The following is an 18,625-nucleotide window of genomic DNA, read 5'->3' on the forward strand; positions in this document are numbered from 1 at the left end:
TAGCGACGCGTATCATTAGCCCGCAAATTACCTCTACGATAAAAGGGCATACGGCACAAGGCAGCTGCCGCGGTAGGCAGCGCAGCGAAAAGGGCGACGCAAAGACTGGAAAAAAGCCGACGAAAAAGAGAGCGATACGAAGAAGTCGAGGGAGAGCCCTCCACCCCTGCCGCCGCGCGAAAACCCTCCGGACTGCCTCCCTCTCTCCGTCCGTTCGACACCCTCGCTGCTGGAGCAGCGCGCTTCTTCCCTTCCGGCGGCTTCCCTCTCCCCGCCGCTCCGCCTTCCATTGTAAGGCCGAAACCCTAGCGTTCTGTTCTAATCTTGCCGCTTTCTTTCTATTTCTTTTTCCTGTTCTGTTGTTCCGTGTAGATTACGCTGATGTGTTGTTTGGGTTTCTCGCGTTTTTCTCACTCCGTGGACTCGCATTTTGATTGACTTCGTCGGACTTGGTCTTCGTTCATCGGCGTTTCCTTGAAGTGTGATTAAAGTTGGGACTTTTCACTCTTTGATCTTTGAATTTCTTTGGTAGGGCTTTTGCATCGAGTTGCCAGTGTAGGATGAATTTACTTATACCGATCCCTTTTCCTGTCCGCTTTATGTTCTTCGTTTAAAGTGAATCATAGCCCGTTCTAAGACTCTCAAGAGGTAAATTTAGCTTATTTCTTTCATCTCCTTCACTCTTTCCAGGAGCAGTGTCGGGTGGCTATCTCCTCATGGCATGGATAGAGGACACTGATAATGGGAATAAGAGGGAATGTGCTCTATTGGAGAATGGCTGCCCCAAAGCTTTGAAAACTTCCTTAGATGAGTGCTCAACTCAGCCTGAAGTTCCTTTGCTTAGGAGGAAGATTGAAGGGAATGGTGCTCTCACATATGCTAATATCCTAAGGTCGCGAAACAAGTTTGCAGATGCTCAGTTGTTGTATGAAAGCATCCTCGAGAAGGATAAAACCAATCTGGAAGCCCTTATAGGCAAGGGAATCTGCCTCCAAATGCAGAATCAATTGCGGCAAGCTTTTGGTTGTATTACAGAAGCAATTAAGCTTGATCCGTTCAATGCTTGTGCCCTCACTCACTGTGGGGTTATTTACAAGGATGAGGGACACTTATCGGAGGCTGCTGAGGTGTTCATGATTTCTGTATTTGTTAATTATTTACTAATTCAGATATTTCTTAATCTAGACGGAAATTTTGTTTTTTTATTATTGTATTTGGGGTAAATCTTGTTACTTAAATCCCTGGAATTTTGTTAGTTGAGTGACTTAATTGTTATATTTAGGCTGGGCTTACTTCGGCGGAATGATAGGTATGGGGAGGGGAAGTGGAAAGGGGATCGTAAGGCTCACAAAGTTATACATGGATTATGAATTACTTGGGTATAGTTTTGTGTTACTTTCTCTCCCCCTCCCTCTCCCTTCTATCTTTTGGTTTAAGTAAGCCCATCTTTACTAGTTCTTTATTTTCATGACACACAATTTTCATTTTCTTTTACTTGAGTTTAAATAAGTGTTTGATCAGGCATCTCCTAAAGAAAACGCTAGTCGCTAAGTATTCCATTTTTTAGGTAGTTAACAATTGTAGCATCCTTTTTTGTTACTATTGGGTTGTATTTTTTTGAGAAAAGGTATCTAAAATTCATTAGGGCTTTTTTACTTTGTTTTTGACAATTTAGTACTTAATGCCTTCATTTTATTGGTAACTATGGATAATTGAAACTTGTTCCTTCAGATCCTCTATGAACTTAAAGATTGATTTTGTGATCTATCAGATTCTTAAATATATACCTGTTAATTAGTATAGTCTATGCGATCTACACATGTAGTTTAAAAACCTTTTCTGGTTTATTTTAACCAGCTTAAGCTAATCCAAATTTACTTCAAAGCTGAACTATCGTATTTAGTTGCTTCTGATTTCTAAGTGTTTACTCAAGAACATGTTTTGCAAATGATTAATACTCAAGATATTGATATAGAAATTTCTTAATACTTTAATATTGATCACATAGTCCTAGAAAATGCTTATATGCATCATAAGTTTTATATAGTGGGCTGACTTTATATGACCTGCATACGCTTTCGCCTTTCTAAATACTTGAAGATAGATGTGTTATGTTTTTGGGTGGTATAAAATAAATAAATCTATTAATTATTGAGCAGTTTGGTTTAGTTCAGATGACTGGTATATATATATATTCCATGGGCAAGTTAACTAGTTTAATTTATGAGGGACAAAAGAAAATATGCTAGAAAAAGTATCTAAATAACTTGGGCATTACTGATATATTACCATGCATAGAATCCAACAGGGATAAATTTATCTATGAAAATGTTCCCAACTGGTTGGACAGACTGCTAATTGTTTTTATAGTTAATTTTTGCCATTTCGTGGTGAATACTGCATATCCTGCTTACCTAAGATTGTTTTTATAGTTTCTCTATCAATTTTCTATATACTCTCTTTTCGTTGTATTTTTGCACCCTTTTGAGATTTGGTAATTCTGAGGTTCTCATTTTCACTTCCATTGTTTAATCCACTGTTAGTTTATTAGATGTATTGGGAAGTTTACTCAAAATAAACAATTAAATCTGACACAATAAGTTTATTGCAGTCATATAAGAAGGCTTTAAAGGCAGATCCTTCATACAAACCTGCTGCAGAATGCCTTGCTATTGTTTTGACAGATCTTGGGACAAGCTTAAAACTTGCCGGTAACACTGAGGAAGGAATTCAGAAGTATTTTGAAGCACTTAAAGTAGATAGTCACTATGCTGTATGTTCATGAATCTTATTTGCCTGGTTACTGTTTTTGGGCTTTCCCTCTAATTTTTGGGGTTTGATATGACACCACCTTTATACTTCAGCCCGCCTATTACAACCTTGGAGTTGTTTACTCCGAGATGATGCAATATGATTTGGCTCTAAACTGCTATGAGAAGGCTATCCTAGAGAGGCCCTTATATGCTGAAGCATACTGCAACATGGGTGTAATATATAAAAATCGGGGTGACTTGGAGGCAGCTATTGCTTGCTACGAAAGGTGACATCCAAGTTATTTTTTTGTTTAACATAACTATAATGGTTCATTTCTCCTGCTTCATAATTATTGTGGGTATTTTGTTTTCCTGTATCAGGTGCTTAGCTGTGTCTCCAAACTTTGAAATTGCCAAAAATAACATGGCAATAGCTTTGACAGACCTTGGGACTAAGGTCAGTTATTTATCTCAGTCTGCGTCATACATATTCTAAGTGCCTTTGCAGTGTGCACCTCCAAAATCAGTTGGGCCCTTGTTGTAATACTCGTGCTATATTTTTATTTTGCTTTTCTCCAGGGTGTCATTTTCTGGCCTCTGTTGGTGTTCCACTTTTTCATGCTTAAAAGATTGAGTATACATGTTCCCCATGTCAAAGAAATTAAAATCTTTTAATGCATTTCAAGTAGAATATCCATTCAGATGGATTATCACTAATTCCATATACTTTCTTAGTTAATGTGGCATTGATTCATGCTAGTCTCTCCCAACTATATCGAAAGCCTGTTGTTTCATGTTTTACAAGATTTGCATGATAGTCAACAGGTATGCTCCAGAAAGTAAAAACAAGGAAAAGATATAGGACTGATGTGTTTGAAGACCTAAAAAAAGGATTTTAGTTCTGAATTTGCCCATTCAAGTTTTTAAATTCACAATTCACCCTCCCATCCATTTTACCGCAGTCACTGTGATTAACGTCCCTCGTGATGGTCCTAGGACGGGTTGATGAGGGCAAGCGTAATCGCCTTTTGCCCAATAGGAGTTAATATGCAGAAATATCTTTAGTTGAATGTTTTTTTGTGACATAGTTCTGGTTGGATACAAGGTTCTGCTAGATAATAATTCTATGTGCACTAATGCATTAACCATCTCACTGGCTCAGTTCAGGAAGCATTTCAGGATTTTCCTTTAATAGTAGCCAAAAATATCATACTAGCTTGGTACATGTCAGTTCCTTTCAACAGTTTTGTTGTGGCTCTGGTTACTCTTCAAAAATATAGCTTAAAACTTTAGTGGCCTCTCTGTACCCATTTGGTTCTTATGTATGTACCTAATTCTAAATTGCAATTTTGAAGCTTTCTATAGAATTTGCCACAGTTCTTTTACACATCTGAAGTGCAGCTAACATCATGCTGCTGCTCACAAAGGATGTTTAAAAATGTTAGGTCATTTGATAATCAAGCTGTGAAGTTCTGCAATGACATAGAGTGATGGCTTATTTTTAGAATGATACCTGATTACAAGCCTGATAAATATGGGATATCAGCATTTACTACCTCAATAGGTTTTTCATACGATGTGTGTTTCATCAATTTACATCCACATAAACATTATGGACTTTGTTGGTTCTTACACGGCTGACCAAGTGGGCAATGTGATTGTTGGAAGTTGGAATAACTTAATAAAATTATTTTTTATTTAATTCATAGTTTAATATTGTTATAATTATAACTTCCTTTGACAGTTGTATTGCTTCTAATCTCCCTTCAATTAACCCATGCAATTTCCTAAAATTAATGGACTTGTATCTAAGTCAAGATCTATAGTTATAACAGCACCACTGAGACTGGATGATGACAGTTAAATGAGGTTTCTGCATCTGGGAACAATCTTTGCTTCTGTCTTGTTTCATTATTTTGATTTCAATGTTCTGTTCCTGTTAGTTGTTTTTTACGTGATCAAAGTTCTCATAGCATTGTTCTATGTACCCATTTTCATAATTCCTCTGAGATTCTGTTTTCCTTATCTGTGGCTCGTGCACTTTATTTTATAATCTTTTTTCTTGATGTATCATCAGCATAATTTGAACTTGGACTGAAAATTTGAAGTGAAGTCCAGCAATTCGGAATTTGGTAGGATTTGTATGGTTAAAGTAGTTTCAATTTTGTAAAAGTTCCTGTAGGCCAGGATTCTTTTACCTTGGTATTGATGCTTTTTCCTAGTTCATGCCTGTGAGAATCAGGTTACAATGGAACAACTCACCTAAAGCACTAGAATAAAATTTGCACTGCCATGTCTCAGCTGTTGAGGTGTACTTTAGGAAAATCTTAAGAAAAAAATGAAAGTTTTTGCAAGGATCGCACCTTGAAACCATATTATGCCTTAATCAGGATGTAACACTGTAGAGTAGATATCCTCACTAAAAATCATGCAGTCTCTTATATTTGTCTTTACATTAATTCATTAGTCAATGATTATATTACAGAGGAATTGTCTGGTGGACTCATCTATGTGAACAGGTTAGCTCTAGACTTTATCAGCTGTGCATAATTTACTGATTAAAAGAAGGAATCTTGTTTTATTGGTCCCACAGGATAATAGTTCAAATATCATGTTCCTGGACTAATTTTACATATTCATCTAGTCTTGTTGAAGATCAATTGTCCTGATAAATTGAATCTTTAGTCCTACAAATTAATATTAAAAATTGAAGAAAATAGAATATCGGTAGATCCTTTCAATTTTGAATGAGGCAAGTGTTTGACTGAATTTGGTAATTAGCCTAAAAACTTAAAAGTGAGTTCTCGATGAGGCCGATATTGTTGGCGCAGCGGGACCGGCAAGAGGGGAGTGAATTGCCTGCAAAATAAAAGTATACCCTCCTCGATTATTTCAACTCAAACAGTGCAATAGTAATAAAGTAAATTAACAGAAATAAAGAAAAAGAATTCAACAATTTACTTGGTTACAACCAAGAAGGTTGTTAATCCAAGGCAATAGGAAAAGCTCTGAAAGATCTCCTTCTCTGAAGGCGGAGAAGCCTTTTACACTTTGGAAGCTTAGAACTATTGTTAGGAATGACTACAGAGTTGATTTTCGTTAGTTCCCGAATAGCTGTTCGAGACCCCTTTATATAGGGGTTCCAAGACTTATCCAGTTCACTTGATCTTCGGAATCAGGATTTGACTCGAGAGGGATCGGTTGACCGATCCCCAGGTTCGGTCGATCGAACCTGCGTACTGCCTAGCTTTCCGTCCAGATGCAGTCTGTGTGGATCGAGCCTGCGTTCGGTCGACCGATCCCATTGTTCGGTCGACCGATCAGCCAACGGTCTCTCCCTGAGATGGCCCGATCAGCATGCTCGACTAAGTCTCTGGTTTATCTCCGGTTCGGTCGACCGTTCAGAAGGTTCGGTCGACCGATCAGCCAACGGTTGGTTGCTGACATGTCACCAACGGTTGGCTTCTGATGATTGGGGTTCGGTCGACCGATCATGGCTTCCGGTCGACCGAACACTTGTCAAGTCAACTTCCCGGTTGACTTGCTTTGGTTCCGCTCGCTTGGGTGATTGCGGCCAACCGGAATAGGGCTCACCCGAACCCAATTCCCGGCCTTCTCCTCGAGCAGTCTTCCGTCCCGGCTTTACGTCCCTCGAACGTCGCGCACGTTCTTCTCGCCCACCAGTGTACTCTTCCGCAGCTCTCTCGTCCTTCGGACGCACCGAGCCCGTCGGCTCCCTTCTCGTGCCGTCCTTCTCGCTAGCTGTGTCTTCCGCTCGACTTCCTGCGCTCTTGAGCTCATGCACACTTAGAAACAGGGATCAAACACAAAGTAGGACCTAACCAACTTGGTTGATCACATCAAAACATCCACAGGGATCAACAGATATTAACACAAATCTCAAATTAATATTTATCTAGTCTTATTGAAGATCAAATGTTTCTTGATAAATTGAATCTTTAGTCTTACAAGCCAATGTTAGAAATCAAGAAAGTAGAGTATGACATTGCTCTTTAAATTGCTAATGTGGTAAGTGTATAGATACTGAATTTGGTTATCTGCTTGACAAGTCAATTTCTTCTCTTATATTAAGTGCTTCTCTAGAAGGACCTTTAGTGCAACGGTAAAGTTGTTGTGGGACCTTGTGGTCATGGGTTCGAGTCAGAAATAGTCTCTTGAAGTGCAAGATAAGGCTGCTTATAATAGACTCAATAAGATCCGATCCTTCCTCATTGTTGGGAGCTTCGTGCACCATGTTGTTGTTTATATTAAGTATTTCTCTAATCTTCAGGAATCATCTATGCACTAACACTTTGCTTAATTTGTTAATTTAATTATTTTTACAACTATGAAAGTAATTCTGCATGCAGTGATATTGGGCCTTTCTGCTATTGTTAACTTTTTTCTCCATTGAGTGATTACAGATTACAATTTATTTTAAAATTAATTACAGTTTGTTTAACTGATACGTTATATTTTTAGGTAAAACTCGAGGGTGATATAAACCAAGGTGTAGCATATTACAAAAAAGCTTTGTTTTACAATTGGCACTATGCTGATGCGATGTATAATCTTGGTGTTGCATATGGTGAAATGCTTAAATTTGATAAGGTTAGTCTTATTTATACATTACAATATTTTGCATCTTGTGGAAAGTGTGATGAGTTGCTTAATCCTGTACGGGGTGTCATCAAAGCATGGGCCATCTGTAGCTTAATATAGAGTCATCTAACAACTGTCTTTGTTTGTGTTTCCTTTGTTTTACTATCTCTTCTTTCCTGCAAGATACTCTTTGACACTTGAATCTGAATATTCATGAAGGCAATTGTGTTTTATGAACTTGCATTACACTTCAATCCCAATTGTGCGGAGGCTTGCAACAATTTGGGAGTTATCTATAAGGACAGAGACAATCTGGATAAGGCGGTGGAATGTTACCAGGTATGTTCTGTTTTTCAGTCCTCCATATTTAAAAATTTGATATATCTTTATCTGTAGTGTGATATTGCTCTTGATATTTCTGTTGACACTTGGTTATTTTTTCTAGACGGCTTTATCTATTAAACCAAACTTCTCTCAATCGCTAAATAATCTTGGTGTGGTCTTCACTGTCCAGGTATAACCATCTAGATTATGGATCACTTGTCAAATTGTTATGTGAATTTACTATTTTTTTTCAAAAATGACTTCTACCGGTAAGTTGACAGTATTGCAAAAATGACATTCTTCTGTATAGGGTAAAATGGATGCAGCTGCCAGCATGATTGAAAAAGCCATCATTGCAAATCCTACATATGCTGAAGCATACAATAACCTAGGTTGGTTGTGCATCTATTCTCTTCATTTCTACTGTCTTTGGTTTATCACTTAAGATAATGATTTGAAGATGTGTCTTTGCTCTTACCTTTCTGAGATGCTAGGAAGTCCAGAGTGGTTGGCACTTTTTTAAGTTTTAAATGCCTATGGGCTTCCCTTATATCTCTGTCAGGAACCATATGCCCCTTTATGGTAACTAAGGGAAGGTATCTATTTTAGATTTTAGGATTTTGCAAATAGAATCTGACAGAAGATTGTTGTCTGACTAGAGGTGTCTCAGCTCTTCTGTTAGAGGTTTTGGTATAAATATGCAATTCGGTCTAGATTATTTGGTACAATAGTATCCTATACCAGTAGATCTATGTAAATGCTCATATCAATCTATTGCAGTTATATTATATTTCTTTTTGATTTATTTTTATCAGAGGGTTTCCATAGTTATCCTAGATTATTTTGTACTGTAGTATCATATTCGAGGAGATCTATGTAGATGATTATATCAATGGATCACGGCTATATTATATTTCTTGTTGATATCTTTGAGAGTTGCTGTAAGAAATTTCTTTCGTACTCTCACTATATTTCTTGTTTAGGGGTCCTCTACAGAGATGTGGGCAGTATTAATCTGTCTATCGAGGCTTATGAGAGATGTCTCCAGATAGATCCTGATTCACGTAATGCTGGTCAGGTAACATGCTTTTTTGGATTTGTCCGTCTTCATATTCTCATCATCTATATTTTCATACTCCAAGATGTGAATTCTTTGCTTGTTTCTTGACATCCTAAACCAAGTCTATTATGCATATTATTCAAGTGACTTTTGGACTATACCTAGCTCCCATCTGACTAGGGCTAGCATGATGGATTGCTCCTGACACCTAATGTTGACAGTTGGCATGCTGGTTCCAAATCTGTCCTGTTTTTCTCGGGGAGTAAGCATGTTATGGCATCATGTCATGCATACGAATAGAGTATATTGAACTGCCACCTGTCTGGTACAACACTATAACAGCAAACCATTTGTTTTTGTTTCCATTGCAACCAGTTCTTATTGTTTATCTTTATACCCTTTCCCTATTCTCCAGTATGATAATCAATATAATTAAGGTTTGTTGGAGACTTTGATGCAGATGACCATATTATCTCATTTAAATTATTTTGACATATTGTGAAAAAACCAAAAACTTGCTTTATACCTTCCTCTTCACGATGCTTTGACTTTTGAGCATGCCTATGAATCGATGACAAAACTACATGGGTGTATGCAAATGTTCTTTTTGTTTGTGCCTTTTTTTTCATATATAAAATTAAATATCTCTCGGATACTATTATTATTAATTTTATCTTTCTAGTACACTCATCTTAGCATTCTCCTTTTTACGGTAATTTTATTTTGCTTTATTTTTTTTTATTATGCGTTTTTTGTAATTGTGAAAACTATGATCCTTAAAATCGCAGCTGGTCATCCATAATTAAAGTTTTTCCTAAACCAAGAGCAAAAATTAGTTTGAAGAATCAGCTGATCTGAGTCTGCCTGGTTGAATTGGATCTTGATTGACTGAATTTGAGCTGATTTTGCTCAAGATGTTAACTCGCATAGGACCGAGAAATTCTAGTGTAAAGATCAAGGAGATATCATAAATTAACAAACATAGGAAGAAATTGGCTAAAATATGAGAAATGGGCAGAAATAGGTCTATAGTTGCAAATGGGTAGTAAAAGTAATTAAAATAAAAAGAAACATACTGATTGGGGTGGAGAAGGAGAGGCTAGAGTGATGAAGCAGTGGAAGAGATCTACAACTACTTTCTAGAGGCACCATTTTCTTAATATTTGATTGCTTTTACTCTGATGGGATAACCCTATATCTTTAAGTTGCATTGCTGACCTATTTGATTATTACTGTCAATTATCATCTCAATTAACCAGGTACCATTAGGTCAGAGTACCTGGTGAAAATACTTCTTCACTAATCTGTATGTAGTTTTGCAGAATCGACTCTTGGCAATGAACTACATAGATGTGGGTTCAAATGATAAACTTTTTGAGGCGCATAGGTAGTAACAATTTCCTAACCAAAAGTCTTGCTTCATTTGTTTGTTTTTGCATCTTCCATTAGAGTGATTTTTCTTTGAAAGCACTAACTTTTTCATTTTTTGGTAAATTAAATAGAGTTATTTTATTAACTTATTTGGGAAAGGGTTTATCATTCTGATAGTTACTTGTAATTCATAGTTGTCATGTTTTTTTATATAAAGGTTTCATTATTTATCTGGAACTAGGATTAGCATAATATTTTTTGAAGCATATCAATTTCATGTCCGTCAATATTTGCCTACACTTGCTTGAATAAGTTTATTTCTTGGTTGCTTTATGATTTTTCATATACATTATATGGCTTGATTCTAAGTTAAACTGTTGCTTAGGGAATGGGGAAGGCGCTTTATGAATCACTATGTGCAATATACCACTTGGGATAATCCTAAAGACACAGACCGACCACTGATAGTTGGATATGTGTCCCCTGATTATTTTACTCACTCTGTTTCCTACTTCATTGAAGCACCTCTTTCTCACCATGACTATGCAAACTATAAGGTGATTGTATACTCTGCCGTTGTCAAGGTGAAAATTCTCCTTTTCCTTTTATTTCTATTTTTCTCCTTATGTTTGTTTAGTTAAATCATTCTCCTTGCACCTTTTCCTTGTGGACTGTGGCCAAGTCTTTTCCTTTTCTGTTTTTTTCTCTTTAATATTCTTGCCTTTGCATTTTGAATAACCATTTTCCCAGCATTTTGAATATAACCATTTTTCCATTGCTGATTTGTTACTTGGTATGATTCTTTAGGCCGACGCGAAGACACTTAAATTTAAGGATAGAGTTCTGAAAAAGGGTGGTGTGTGGAGAGATATTTATGGTATAGATGAGAAAAGGGTGGCTAGCTTGGTTAGAGATGATAAAGTTGATATATTGGTGGAGCTTACTGGACACACTGCAAATAATAAATTGGGCATGATGGCTTGCCGGCCTGCTCCAGTCCAGGTAGTAGTTGTACTTTTCTTTCTTCATGGAGTTTCCTGTTTCCCTTCTTCCTGCTTTTCTTTCATGTTCATAGCTTAGTAGGATTTAGGTTACCAGCATTCTACTAGCGTGTTGTTCTTATGATTGGTGGTATATGATGATTGTTAGGCAACATGGATTGGTTACCCAAATACAACTGGTTTGCCAACAATTGATTATCGGATAACAGATGAGTTAACGGATCCACTTAATTCAAATCAAAAGTAAGTCTTAAATTATGTCATTTTTAACATATAAAGATTGCCAATTTCGTGCTAATGTTAATGGCTAATTAATGAGGGATAATATTTTTGGCAGGAATGTTGAAGAATTAGTTCGTCTCCCAGATTGTTTTCTCTGCTATACGCCTTCTCCTGAGGCTGGTCCTGTTACACCAACACCGGCTCTTTCCAATGGTTTTATCACCTTCGGAAGCTTTAATAATTTGGCTAAGGTAGCACCTAAAATTATATTATTTATTAATTATTTTTTTTGGAAATTAAAGCTATGATATAATTTTATTTTATTTATATTTGTCAGATAACACCAAAAGTATTGCGAGTTTGGGCAACTATATTATGTGCAGTTCCCAATTCTAGACTCGTTGTCAAGTGCAAGCCTTTCTGTTGCGAAAGTGTTAGGCAGAAATTTCTCTCTACATTGGAGCAGATGGGGTTGGAATCCTTGCGAGTTGATCTATTACCCCTTATCCTTCTTAACCATGATCACATGCAAGCATATTCCTTGATGGATATAAGGTGCAACATTGACTTAACTTTCATCCTTGTACTTTGTTTATGACAAGAAATCATCTTTATTCAGGCAACGCATTAACTGATCTAAAACAACTTTGGCAGCATGTTTATTCGCATTGGCTAATTGTTTTTCATTATCTAATATGTCCTTGTCCTTATTTCTGGTGATCTTCCTTGCCATTTCATAAAAAAAAAGTACATTAAAATCTGATTTATGTTATGTTTTTTTGTTCAAGAAATTAAGCTGTCTTAAAGTGAAGAATTATTTTAAAGTTCGACTAACTTTTTTATGCTTAAGATTTATAGTTTGTTAGGCAAATACAACTTGCTAATGCTTACTAATACGGTGATAAAACCCAAAATGGATCACTTTCTGTTTATACTTTTTTCATTTGGAACTTCCACACATTTACTGTTATCTTTTTATTCAAGTCGAACTTTAGTTGTGGATACCAGTGCCAAACTTTAACCGTGTTGATTATGAAAAAACTGTTTTATTCTTTGTCCAACTTTTATGTCATCTCCTAATAACATCTATATACTTTTTCCTTTTTGTTTCTTCGTCTGCTTTTACATATTATCAATCTATTAGAGCACATTGCAGGCCTTGATTTTCTCTACGTGAGTTCAATTTCAAAATATCACTGTTATATCCTCAATAATAAATTGAGTTTATAGTCCACTAATACTGTGTTTACTTGGATAGAAATAATAAAGGAAATGGAGTAAAACTATCAATTTCTTCTGTGTACTTGAAAAGAAATAAAAAGTGAGAGGAATATGATTCCTTCCAACTCTACTTTATTTCTGCTCAAGTTGTGCGAAAATGATTGAAATAATATTTAAACATCTAATAAAGACAATGAAGTAATTATTATTACTTGTGTGGTCTGTGTTCAAGATTTGTTACTTTGCCTAGTCTTTTACCTTGCTATGGTTTATTGAAGAATGACTACCTGCTTTTGCAGCTTGGATACATTTCCATATGCAGGAACAACTACTACTTGTGAGTCACTGTACATGGGAGTTCCGTGTGTCACAATGGCGGGTTCTGTTCATGCTCATAATGTCGGTGTCAGCCTTCTGACTAGAGTTGGTAAGAATATATATCAATGGTTAAACTTCTGGATACATAGCACTGGAAGTAATTTAACATATTTATTCAAACAAAATTTATATCAGAAATGTACATCAATACTACACGTTCTAGCTATACTCTTTCAAGCAGTTGCATGGCTATAAAAATGAGGGCAGATCCTCTGGTTGCGGACCAGGGGAGGACCACTTACATGCATTGGTGGGGAGTAATAGGTGGGGACCATGACTCCCCACCAATACATACAAGTGGCTCCTCCTCTGGACCGCAAAAAGTGGATGGATGTGGGTTGTATACAAATTAGAAGCAAGGGGAGTTGAATTTGCAATGATTTAGTGAGCATGTGGCTTATACATGTTAACAATCTTTTGCCAGGATTCATTAGATAACCTTGTTGAGAATTTTATTTTATTTTATTATCTTAACATCCTAAGTTCTAGTTTTTTTTTTTCTTTATGTATTCTGCACATGTGCCTGTCCCCTGAGTCTAGTTTTGGTGCAGGTTTGGGCCGGCTGGTTGCGAAAACAGAAGAGGAATATGTCAAATTGGCATTAAAGCTGGCTTCGGATATCTCAGCCCTAGGAGAGCTAAGAATGTCACTGCGAGAACTTATGTCGAAGTCTCCAATCTGTGATGGATCAAAATTTGCACGAGGACTAGAGTCAACATATCGAGACATGTGGCGGCGATACTGCCGCAATGATGTACCTGCAATCAGGCATATGGAATCTCTGCGAGATCAACCACCTCTTTCCAATGAGATTATGGTGAAGTTTTCTGGACAAAAAAACAATATTGATTCGGAACAACTGAATCACCAAACGCAATCACAGATAAATGGTGTTACGGTCAATCACACCCTGAGCCCAAAGAAAAGCAGCTATGAAGCAAATGGTAATTGATAAGAGATCATGGAAAGGGAGGTGCCTGCTGTTTTACTTGGGAGGTCCTTTGAAAGTTGAAGCTCACCCTTGGAGATTGTAAGTGTTAATCGATTGGGTTTCTTGGTCTTCAGTGTCAAGTAAATTCGCCTGTCGCGTCGACCAAATAGCCATGATTAGCATGGCTAAGAGAGAGAGAGAGAGAGAGAGAGAGAGAGAGAGAGATTGATTGATAGATCGGTGCTGCTGATTTCTCTGAAGCATCCGGAAAAGATAACCAGATTTGTAACGAACAGAGAAGGTGACACCAGATTTGTACACTCGCATACAGACAGCAACTCATTCGACAAGAATGACTTGTCACGATGTCATAGTTTGGAGGGGGATTCTGTCGGTGAAATAGGGTTGAGTAGTACTTTGTAGCATGTAAACATCAGCTTGATTGGGAGATTATGATTCATCTTACGATGTTTAGCTTCTTCGTAGAATCATACACTCGCATAACATCATATTGGTTAATCTACGATATCTTTTCTTTTCGCTATTTATTTGATAGCTTAAATCGCTTTCAAATTATTATAAAGATGATATTCTAGCATTTATTAGAATAAGCGTCGGCTAAAAAAAAAGCAAAGATGTTTATCAGTGTTTGTTTCGAATCCATATCATTACAATCGAATAAATTTTTAATTTTATCTTTATTAGTAATGAGTTCAAATTTATGATGAAGGACAACAACTATGTTTGCTATTCAAAGGCAAAACTATTGGAGCAACCAGCAACACTGTTCACGTTTCAAAAACGTGAATTGAATTCCATGACTAGTGTTCATGTTTTGGGAAAAAAAGATAATCTTAGTTAGTTTCATTGATTATTTCTGGGTTATCAGTTTGGTCCTATGGAAGTTTCTCATCGGTCATCAGGATAAATCGAGAAACGCATATGACAGCCAACCCAGACGCCCAGCATCCTTTGATTGTGCTCCCCATTTGAAGGAAAATTTTTATAAATACGCTGTAGTTGGGGGTCGAATCGCGGGTACCTAGGTGACAACCTGAATATTCTACCGTGACACCATGCCCCGAGAAAAGAGAGAGAGAGAGAGGGGAAGGGTGCTGCTCTATGGTTATTTTTGATATTAATGGAATTTTGATTCTTTTATTTATATTTTCAGATAATCTAAATATTAACAATAATAATTATTTATTTCCATTTATATTCTCCCCCTTATTCCCCTATTCAGTTTAAAAAAATATGTAATTATAATTAGACTTAAATATTGATTAAATATTAAATCTATGAACCTATATGATGTACTGGTTGCGTGGCCTAATGGATAAGGCGCTCGCCTCCGGAGCGGGAGATTGTGGGTTCGAGTCCCATCGCGATCGATGATAATCACTTTTTTTAAGAAAAAAATAATTTACCTTTACATTGGGCGTTAAATTGTTAAAATAAAGGGCTTTAATAGATTTAAAAGGATCATTCTATTCACAAATATTATTATTATACTAAATTGTAAGCTCAATAATTCTGTAAGAAGGGCCAGACTTGGCCCAGCCCATTAAATAGTTGTGGGTCCGGTGCCGGTTCTCGCGTTCAGTTTCCGTTTCGAACCACTTCGAGACGGCGGCGACGGGCATTGCCCACGGGAAGGATCGCCTGAGTAAGAGGAACGAGCGGCGGCTGGGAGGGAAAGGCCTGTCGATCGAAGCCTTCGCCGACGCCAAAGCCGGGTGCTCTAATCAGTGAGTTACTAATCTTCCTCGTCGCCTTTCCTTCTGTCCTTTTCTCTCCTTTTAGTTTACCTTGAATCGATCGATCTCCTGTCAGGTTTTGTTCGGATCTAGAATCGAGAACTCGATGCGAGAGAAATTGCTCGTTCTAGATCTTCAATCTGCAGCTTTGTTTGTTCTGAGTGATTGCGATTGTTTGATATCTGTTTTAATTGGTATCTTTTTGGAATGAGTTAGCTAGTATTGTGATAAGATATGGGATTCCGTCGAAGCTAGGCATGAACAGATACATTGATCGTGTAGTATGATTTTTTTTCTTCCTCTTTCAAATCTGATATTCTACAGCGAAAGATTATCAAATGGTATCTTTGTACTATGGTGAAGAGAGAAGGGAAGGGAGAGGGAGAGAAAGAGAGGGAGTTTTGGAAGTTGCGTGATTGGGTGAGAAAGAAGAAGGAACTCGAAAAATGAAAAATTACCAATTTTCTCCCAAACCCGCTGCACTTCTTCCCCCGCTAGCTGCCCTTCCTGAGCTCGCCATACTCCCTCTCCGTTTTGGCTGCTTGAGACCGCCGCGCCTCACGAGCCTTCCGCCCTTCCTTAGGCTCAAACCCTCCAGCTTCCCTCTGTCATTGCTCATTGCAACTTGCCTCATCTACCGTTACCATCTGCCACACGAGAATGTCAGGTCTGTGCGTGCTAAAGAAGGATAAGGATGACATTTCCCTCTCGTTTCTGTCCTGCTGAGGGTGTTCACTTCCATCCAATTGTGGGCAGATGGGATTGGGCTAGCTGCCGTTGGGTTAAACTTGCTTCTTTGAAAATGAGATTTTGGCGATTCCTACTGTAATTTCGGCAAGATAATCAGGAGAATGAGTCTCAAAATTGTGCCTGCTTGCCACTCTTATTTCCTTTCCTTCCCCCATAATATACATAGCCTAAGAAGTTGCATGTAAGTGTGGCTTTCTGCATTTGATATTAGCTACCAAATTTACCTGTCTAGGTTTTAGTCCTCATTTTTGGCTTTGTTGTGAATCCAGCCTCCCATTCTATAAACTTCATATCTTGAGAGGCCTTGGTAAATTACGTTCTCTAACATCCCAGGGTGTTGTTTGGTGTAATTTTGGATTTTTCCGTTATTTTTTCTGATTTTGGTAGGATATTTTTTCATGATTGTTTTTTAGTTGGACAAGATTATGTTTATGCCTTATTTGACAATTAGCATCAAAGCCATTTGATTTATGATTATAGAAAAACACAGAGTGATACAAGAATGCCAAATTTGAAATTTGTAAAGAAGTACAGGAAAACAGTCAAGTAACAAAACATTTCCAGTGAGCATCAGCCCACAACTTTGGATGTTAAGGTGAGATTGGTTAATTTCTTTAGACTTGTAAATTTGCAGCAAATTACCGAACCGTGTAGGAAAGTTTCTGAAATACCCAAATCACATATCCTAGTTTCAAAATTATCAAATGCATAATGGAAGTGTCCTATTTCACTGATGAAACACGATAGAAGCTACTTGTCTTATTACATCAACTGGATATGAAAATGGTTTAGGAATTTATACTTTCTTCTTTAGTGCTGGGTTTATGTAATTATATCTGACAGTGTCATTTGTACAAGCCCATCCTTTATTATGCCATTAGAGACAAATTAGAATCTTCGTTACCTTAGTAGATAGACTTTTCATAATGTCTAAACACCTGATTATATAGAATGTTCACAACATTATTAGGTCAACTATACTCACTTTTGACTGCTACCTGAACCGTGATTCATTACCCACTACCCAAGCCAATTAAATCTCTGCTTCGATGATTAAGCGAATCCAGTGTCCATTCGGAACACAATTATTAAGCATAACTGGTTATTCAAGTCTATCCAAGACTTGAATTGACGATGTACCCTCAGATGCTTGATGTATTGGGTCTCTATATCATCCCTAAATGGCCCATGGGGTTCTACATTTTGTTTAGCAGCATGGTAATTTATAAGACTTAAATCTGAAATTTTAAATGGCTTTGCAGGAGGTAGATCAAACCGAAAGTCCTCCAAAGCAAAGTAAAACGAAGAAAAAGCCTTTCAGAAGTTTAAAAGAAGAGTACGAGAAGAAGCACGCCGATGATGAGAAAGCCAGGATGGAAAGGGAAGGGATCATTCATGCAAAGAATTGAGCACATCTTGGAAGGCCTATTTGAAAGTTCTGAAAATTAGTAAGTCTTTCAACTTTCTGAATGAAAATGCTATTCAACTAGTTTTTACTGTAAATTATTGAGTTTGTTCTAAGAGTTTTCTTATAATGATAATTATGATCCCTTGTCGATTCCATGCATTTCTAGGATTTATTTTGGCCTCTAGAATTACTAGTTGACCGTTCTATTAACAATCATAAAACTTAACCAGTCATGCACAGGAACGGGTTTGAGATTAGAGGATTAATGGAGCATTTGATTCAGGAAGAGAATAGAGGAGGGATAGAATGAAATCAAATCCTCTATTCCCATATTCTCGTGTCCCATTGTCGATCGAACGGGCTAAACAGTCTCGTGATGTGCACTGCATCCTTGAGATGTGATTTAGCTTGTTCGATTGGCGATGAGACATGGGGACACGGGAATCTGGGGACAGATGATTTGATCTCCAAAATAGCTATTTAAAAAAAAAAAATGAAATAAAATGGAGGTGCATCGGGTTTACTTTGGACGTCATTTGTATATATTAATTAGTTTAATTTTAATTATATATTTTTAATTTAAATATAAAAATATACTAATTTTTGAAATTTTACAATTAATTTTAAATTATTTATAATATGTTAAAAATAAGAAAATCTAAAAAAATTCCAAAGTTTTTCCGTAATTAATTTTTATATTTTAAAATGTTTTGATTTATTAAAGTATAATTCTCTTTAAAATTTAAGATTTTAAAATATTTTTTTTATTTAGTAAATATATCCATTTGCTCGTGTTTAAACTTAAACGGTAAACATGATTACATATTAATAATCATGTAAATACATA

General features: G+C 36.8%; 1 protein-coding gene, 1 long non-coding RNA gene and 1 other non-coding gene across 3 annotated transcripts; all 3 read left to right on the top strand.

Annotated features, from left to right (window-relative positions):
* Nucleotides 1–39: 39 nt before the first annotated feature.
* LOC121977157 (probable UDP-N-acetylglucosamine--peptide N-acetylglucosaminyltransferase SPINDLY) lies at nucleotides 40–14,351 on the top strand. The gene is made up of 18 exons (XM_042529715.1): nucleotides 40–291; nucleotides 691–1,127; nucleotides 2,612–2,773; nucleotides 2,865–3,040; nucleotides 3,135–3,210; nucleotides 7,236–7,364; nucleotides 7,575–7,694; nucleotides 7,801–7,869; nucleotides 7,990–8,071; nucleotides 8,663–8,757; nucleotides 10,062–10,126; nucleotides 10,496–10,694; nucleotides 10,918–11,112; nucleotides 11,260–11,354; nucleotides 11,449–11,584; nucleotides 11,671–11,888; nucleotides 12,854–12,981; nucleotides 13,484–14,351. Exons 2-18 carry the CDS (start codon nucleotides 717–719, stop codon nucleotides 13,882–13,884), a joined length of 2,757 nt encoding a protein of 918 aa, XP_042385649.1. The 5' UTR covers nucleotides 40–291; nucleotides 691–716; the 3' UTR covers nucleotides 13,885–14,351.
* An 830-nt stretch (nucleotides 14,352–15,181) lies between these two features.
* Nucleotides 15,182–15,254, top strand: TRNAR-CCG. Its single transcript has one exon. It is a non-coding gene; the product is annotated as a tRNA-Arg (tRNA).
* A 152-nt stretch (nucleotides 15,255–15,406) lies between these two features.
* LOC121978044 lies at nucleotides 15,407–17,667 on the top strand. The gene is made up of 2 exons (XR_006111116.1): nucleotides 15,407–15,611; nucleotides 17,633–17,667. It is a non-coding gene; the product is annotated as an uncharacterized LOC121978044 (long non-coding RNA).
* The last annotated feature ends 958 nt before the right edge of the window (nucleotides 17,668–18,625 follow it).

This window comes from Zingiber officinale, chromosome 4B (genome assembly GCF_018446385.1).
Source record: "Zingiber officinale cultivar Zhangliang chromosome 4B, Zo_v1.1, whole genome shotgun sequence".
Classification (NCBI taxonomy): domain Eukaryota; kingdom Viridiplantae; phylum Streptophyta; class Magnoliopsida; order Zingiberales; family Zingiberaceae; genus Zingiber; species Zingiber officinale.

Coding starts and splice junctions, on each gene's coding strand:
- LOC121977157 (XM_042529715.1), top strand. CDS start 717: ATGGCATGGATAGAGGACACTGATAATGGGAATAAGAGGGAATGTGCT. Junction 1,128..2,611: donor ACTTATCGGAGGCTGCTGAG/GTGTTCATGATT, acceptor AGTTTATTGCAG/TCATATAAGAAGGCTTTAAA. Junction 11,585..11,670: donor GCTTTAATAATTTGGCTAAG/GTAGCACCTAAA, acceptor TATATTTGTCAG/ATAACACCAAAAGTATTGCG.